General features: G+C 44.5%; 1 protein-coding gene across 1 annotated transcript in view; it reads left to right on the plus strand.

Moving 5' to 3' along the window:
- The window catches only part of fam83c (family with sequence similarity 83 member C), a 14,588-nt gene extending 7,904 nt beyond the window's left edge, over window positions 1-6,684 (plus strand). The window contains exons 3-5 of the mRNA XM_014015297.1: window positions 810-934; window positions 5,510-5,743; window positions 5,819-6,684. Of these exons, the coding sequence (XP_013870751.1) occupies window positions 810-934; window positions 5,510-5,743; window positions 5,819-6,608 (1,149 nt within the window). The 3' untranslated portion in view covers window positions 6,609-6,684. The remainder of the gene's footprint in view (window positions 1-809; window positions 935-5,509; window positions 5,744-5,818) is intronic.
- Window positions 6,685-6,905: the final 221 nt, after the last annotated feature.

Here is a 6,905-nt window from a genome sequence, read left to right on the forward strand (position 1 = left end):
ATTTTAACACAATTGAAATTTTAATGTTTTTTAATATATATTTTACATAGTTTTTCCTTTTACTTGTACAAACTTGCATTTGTGTGTCTTAAATGTTTATACTTAATTATTTTTATATATTTTTCCAACAAGTCTTTTTATTTCTATGTGTTGCATGTTTGTGCTTCAGTTTAGCTAAAAGTTTAGTTTAGTTTAAAACAAAGGCAAGAAGGAAAACATTACCTGTGCTTTTATTTTAACTAAACTTTAAGCTAAACTGCAGCAGCACAAACATGCAGCACATAGAAATAAAAAGACTTGTTGGACAAAATTATAAATATAATTCAATTTAAGCATTCAAGAGACACAAATGAATGTACAAGTAAAAGGAAAATCTATGTCAAATATATATTAAAAAACATTAAAATTTAAATTGTGTTAAAATATATATTTATTGGAACTAAATTGGAAAAATAAATATGAAGGTCAGTTAAATGATAAAATGAGGTAAAGTTTTCTTTTTTAATTTATTTGGTGCATTTTAAATGTATTTATTTATTTCTGTTTTTATTTGTAATTATGTCAGTGTCGGTGCTCCATACTGCAGAACATGAAGAGGTAGTTCAGTGAGTAAATCAGGTGTGTTGGAGCAGGAAACAGGTGGAACATGTAGGGCTGCGGCCCCCCAGGACCAGGACCACCTCTACTTTAAACAGACCTTCCTGAACTTTAGAGTCCAGCTGTAGGTTTATTTCAAAAAGACCTTCTGTAAAAGTGTGTGTGTGTGTGTGTGTGTGTGTGTGTGTGTGTGTGTGTGTGTGTGTGTACAGAACATGAGGATCCGCAGCGTTTGTGGCGACACATACTGCACCAAGAGCGGCAAGAAGTTCACGGGTCAGGTTCTGGAGAAGTTCCTGATCATCGACTGTGAAGAGGTGCTCGCCGGCTCCTACAGGTGAGACAGGACAGAACCCGTCAGCGGTACCGGCCTCTGGAGGTCCAGGTCGGCTCAGAGTGTTTGTTTTGCATGCCGGCGCCTGATAAGCAGCTCTGCCATGGGAGCAGGCAGCCACAGGCCACGTTTGCAAATTTCTGTGATAAAAAGGCGAACAGGGGCGACGTTGTTCAGCTGACAGGGAGAGAGGATCACCTGAGGGACGGATCCAGGTGCTTCCAGGTGGGGCAGGGAGGTGAGACGCAGCTTCCTCTGGGGTCAAAGCTCAGGTTTTAACTCTCAGCTGACGGCGGAGACGTTTACCTGAAATGTTTCACAGAATAAAAGCATAAAAACAAGGAAATGTTTTTACAGTTAGAACATTTGTGCAGAAACAAGAAAAGGTTGTAAAATCCTGAAGAGCTGCTGGGTCTGGAGACTTTTTGCTGGTTTCTATGGCACGGTATGAGGGCCTGAATTAAGAGCAGCTGCAACAAGTCTTCACCCACACGGCCTCTGATCGGTCCCGTCACTGTTTGGATGTGATTAGCACTGATTAGTCTCCATGGATTTGTATCTAGCAGAGTGCTGTGTGAACACAGACTGTGATGTGAAGAGATTTGAGTGTCCTGGTTGAGTTTACATCATTGTAGCAGAAGGCTGTATCTGTTCCTAATCCAGCTATTGATCCGATTAATGATAGGCCGGCACCGCTAACTGAGCAGCTGGAGCTAGCAAATGAGACTATTCATCTGTGTTAGCATCAGAGGCTAGCAACTAGCATGGATAAGCAGGCGTTAGCATTGGAGAAGCTGACTTTAGCATTAGAGAGGCTGGTTGTGCAGTAGTCTTCATTATAGACCTCATAGTTTTCAGTACAAAGCTCCTACTTGTTGTAAAGAAAGCAGCCATCTTGTTTCTTTTGTTCTGAACTGTTTGTGACGATCTCGTTGTGACTGATTCATCCTTAGCTGCGGCGGCGTTTCGTTGTCTTCTGCTGTTTTTAGACACAAAGTTGAAACTTGAGTGTTTTAATACTCAGTTTTAATAACGTGAGAACTTCCATTTCTGTCTGAATGAAGTGTTGAAAGTGAGTTTAAGGAGGCGGCGGTGGCGGCGCTCCGTGCTGGGGGAGGTGTCGGAGCGCTGACAGTGACGGACTGTTCTGTTCAACTTCATGCGAACACGTCGCAGCGGCAGAAGGAGCTGAGGACGTGTTGCCTCGGCCTGCAGAGCCCCGGGCTGTGTTCTTCCTGTCGTGCTGCACGCAGACGAGCTGCTGCTGCAGGATTAGGGGACGAGGGTTGGGTCGGGTTCTGCTGCTGCAGGAATGAAGGGCGAGACCTGAAAGAGTTCAGCTGGTTTGTATCGGCTGCAGCACGCCTCCTCACCTCACAGCTTCCTGAAACTCTGACAGAAAGCTCAATAAAACTCTGTTACAGCTCAGCAGATAACAACTGATCAGATTAAATAATCCCAACAGCCTTTTCACCGGCTCCTTTACTCAGCATCTTACCTGTTGCAGATAACTCTTTATTGTTTATTATAGACAGAACCGATGAGCTAATGGCTAGTCTGTTCAAACATATCAGATTTGCTTTGTCCTGTGATTATTTACAACTCACATAGCTACTAGCTAGCTGTAGCACTTCCTGTGCAGCCGGAGGTCACTTCCTGGAGGAATGACATCATATTATTTTAGTTTAACCAGATTAAATTAAAGTGTTAATTCCTCATGAGCTTTAAACAAGCCGAATTATAATTTCATTTTTCTGTATTGAAAACAGTAAAATAAGCGTTTTACCGTCAGGAGTTCATAAACTGTAAATACATCCTTGTTTCCAGGAAGTGCTGGTGATTTATTCAGACCTGAGTCATAAACTTAAAGAGTTACGATGCCGACTGTGAAAGATAAGAGTTTAAAGCTGAAAGCAGAAACCTGTTGAAGCTGCTGACAGTTAAAACTCACCTGGGTTCATCTCTGCAGGTTTCTGATGTTTTATTGTTACCTGGATCAGGTGAAGCAGTAAAGTTTATGATGTGATGTCCATCAGGACTCCTGACAGGAAGTGGTTGAACAGGTTTCACTCTGAGGCTCAGTTCTTTTATTAAAACTTTATGTTTTCACGTTAAACCGTTTTAATTTAAATCAAAAACTCTTTATTGACTCCAAAGGGAAATTAAATGTTGTAACTCATTTAAATAAATTTAAATAAATTGAAAACGATGATGTCACAGTGGTTTACTGTAGATGATGTAACAGGTGAGAACAGGAACACCTGACTGAGAGGAACTGGTTTTTGTGGTCCGCTCAGCAGGAGCGTGCACAGACATTTTCAGGGGCAGGTGCTCAAATGTAAAAAGAGGCACCTCGTCCGGTGCACAGAACCAGTGGGTCCTATTACTGTCACATTACAGACACATCTTGTTCATTGTGCATATTTATCTATTTTAAATCAGACAATGTCTGTAGTGTTTATAAAATAACTATAATCAAAATGACTAATGTCTTTTTGTTGTGTGGAGGATCTTCCTTCAGTCTGTCCATCATTGAGCTGTTTCCATGATCTGAATTAAACATTTCATCTGTGTCTGACGGAGGAAGGCAGGAAAACATAGAGCTGCTTCTCTGCTGTAGCTAAAACACCAACAATATCAAATATGTTTATTTGGGTGAAACAACTTGGTGACAAAGGTCAGTGCAATAAATTACAACATTTAAACTAATCAGACTCTAAATACTGTCAAAATGTAACACTGTAACACAGGGGGGTCGAATTCACATGGGGGCCAAAGTTCCACACTTAGTCCAGATCAAGAGACAATTTCTGTTAATATTTATTGAAACAAAATCAAATTATTCTTATTATACTCATTTTATTTTCCAATTATGGTTTATGTTGCATTTAGAGCACACAAAACCTGACAAAGAGATTAAATTTAAAAAGAACTCATTTATTCAATGTTTGACTTTAAAATGAAAAGAAAATACAGAAAAATAAAACTAAAGCTAATTCTCTTTCCACATTAAAATCAAAGATTACTGAAAATTTCAAACTTAATTTTCTTAACAGGAAGTAAGCAGGTCAGATGATCTGAGCTGTGTTTCTTGTGTGAATCTCTTACAGACAGTTGCTTCACGCTGTGTTTTCCTTCAGGAACAAAAGTTTGGCAATTTTAATTTAATTTATTTATTTAACAGGAAAAGATAATTAAAAATCAAGCCTGACTCAGCATAATTGCTGTTTTACAGCAGGTTCCTGTTCTGCAGCACATAAAACACTCAGAATTACAGCATCACAATAACATCATTATACACCATAGACACAAAGACAAACAAGCATACCAAATTTCAGGAAGGCAGCATTTGCAAAATAGGACGTCTAAATATGAGCAGAACAAAAAGTGTCCAGCAGATGGCAGACAAGATTCTTCTTAAAGGGCTGTAGTTTTGAAATGGACTTTATGTTTTGAGGAATGTCATTCCATGCTTTAGTATAAACATAGAAGAAAGACCTCTGGCTGTAACAGTTTTTAAAAGTTGGTGATATCAGTTGTCCTTTTGTAACAGATCTAGTTGAATGACCACTTCCAGAATTTGATTTGGGCAACAATGCACAGAGAGTTCCATAACTGGCACCTTGGAAGATCTGAAAATATAAATTAATACCACTATACAAAACATTTTCTCTCCGAGAATCATCTTTCACTTTCATCACCTGTTTTCCAGTTATTATTTTCCTGTATTTTTGACATAGTTTCCATCACATTCTGCATAAATAAAATCCATTTTTCTTTCACGTGTTTAGATATTTATTAGTGGCGGCAGCGCGCAGGACGCTGCTGCGTGTTTGATTGGCAGCTGCTGTGTCTTTGCCTTTTTCTCTCCTCTCCTCCTGCAGAGAAGGCAGAGAAATAAGGAGGCATTTTCTAATGGTTGTAAATTGCAGCCAATAAAAAACGTCTGTCGATTGTTTCTCTTTCTTTTTTTTTCTTCTTTTTATGTCTTTTTATAATTTGATCAGTGGAATGCAGGACTTTGTTTCAACTTGTGCGACACATGGAGAAGAGTGAAACATGTGAGACAGTCCTGCACAGTTTACCTGGGGGGTAAATTACCTGCTGATTATAGAGGAGCTGCTTCAGCTGCTCTCCTCCTGCACGAGGGTGCAGCGCGTTCACCGATATAGTTGTATACACTTAATAAGAAGTGCAACCAAGGGCGACAGATGGAGCATAAAAAAAAGGCGGTTCGACAGGGGCGCTCAGTGGTCTGGAGGGAAAAGGGCAGGAGCTCAGGCACCACCTGATGTCCACCTGTGCAGCTGTCAGAGGAGCTGATGAGTCACTGACTCAGTGTCAGACAGGAAGTGGTTAAAGCTCTGCAGCTGGAGGAGGAGGGGGGTCATTTACATGATGATGATGATGATGATGAAGATGGTCACCTGCAGCTAAAGACAAACAGCTGAACTCAGTCACATTTACACCACGATGACTTTAAAACAAACTGTAGATTTCTGTTACGGTTCAGCTGTTTGTCTCCTCACCTTGTCTCCTCGTCTCCTCACCTTGTCTCCTCTCTCCTCTGTCCTCCAGCTTCACCTGGCTCTCGGCTCAGGTGCACAGCAACATGGTGATGCACTTCTCAGGTTGTGTGGCGGACAGCTTTGATCGGGAGTTCCGCTGTCTTTACGCCGACTCTCAGATCATCGACTGTTTCAACAACCAGGAGGAGGAGGGGCCGCCGTACTTCCCCCCATTCCAGCCCATGATGGTCCCTGGGGTCAACGTGGGGATGGGGGTCCTGGGGATGGACCTCCTGTCAGACAGGTGAGCTGGTTTCTGGGTTTAGGATCAAAGCGTGGTCCTGGAGGGTCCTGATGTTGATGTTTGGTCCGTCTGCAGGCAGCGGGCCTTCTCTGAGAACTCCAGCAGCCACTCCAGTAACAGCGTGTCCAGCATCAAGGCTGCCCCCGGGATGAAGACCACCAACGTCTACAGCGTGACTCAGGGACACGACAAGGACCCCGCCGGCTCGTCTCACATGAGCCCCGAGAGGAGGGGTTTAGGTGGACCACGGGTTTCTGGACAGACCCCGTCTGGACGAGGTTCTTCTAACGGAGGGACCGGCCACAACCCGATCCCTGACCGCCCCCCGCCGTCCTACGGTCAGTCCATCGGCCTGGACTGGACCAAGTCCAACCAGGACGTGATGCGGGCCAACATCGGCGGCACGTCTAACAAGTTTCAGGATCTGGGTCTGTACGACCACAAACCGGCCATGTTCCAGAACGCCCAGAACTCAAACCTGAACCCCAAGACCCAGAAAGCCCCGCCGGTCATCGACACCAAGCTGAACCCAAAGCCCAGGACCCAGTCCTCCAACTCCAACCAGTTCCTCAACAAACTGACGGACTTGTTCCATTCCCCGTCTTCCAAAGACAAAGAGACGTACAACTTCAGGAGGTCCCCCTCCCCCCACAGCACCTCCCCCTGGGGAGGACCGGACCTCTGTCAGCCCGAGCCGGAGAGCCGCCAGTGCCCGCCGCCCCCCACCTCCCCGCCGGGCTTCATCAGCCGGCAGGACCAGAAGAGGTTTACTCTGGGCCACAGCAAGCTGGACCTGGTGAACCAGTACAACAAGATGAAGCCCAAACAGGTCTACAGCCGCTTCGAGCTCAAGAGCACAAACTGAGACCCCCAAACTGTGCCCCCCCACACTGAGACCCCCCACAGACACTGAGCACCCCCACACACTGAGACCCCCCCACACACACACACTGAGACCCCCAAACTGTGCCCCCCCACACTGAGACCCCCCACACACTGAGACCCCCAAACTGAGACCCCCCACAACACACTGAGACCCCCCACACACTGAGACCCCCAAACTGTGCCCCCCCACACTGAGACCCCCCACAGACACTGAGCACCCCCACACACTGAGACCCCCCACACACTGAGACCCCCCACACACTGAGACCCCCCACAC

Source organism: Austrofundulus limnaeus, unplaced genomic scaffold (assembly GCF_001266775.1).
Source record: "Austrofundulus limnaeus strain Quisiro unplaced genomic scaffold, Austrofundulus_limnaeus-1.0 Scaffold127, whole genome shotgun sequence".
Classification (NCBI taxonomy): Eukaryota; Metazoa; Chordata; class Actinopteri; order Cyprinodontiformes; family Rivulidae; genus Austrofundulus; species Austrofundulus limnaeus.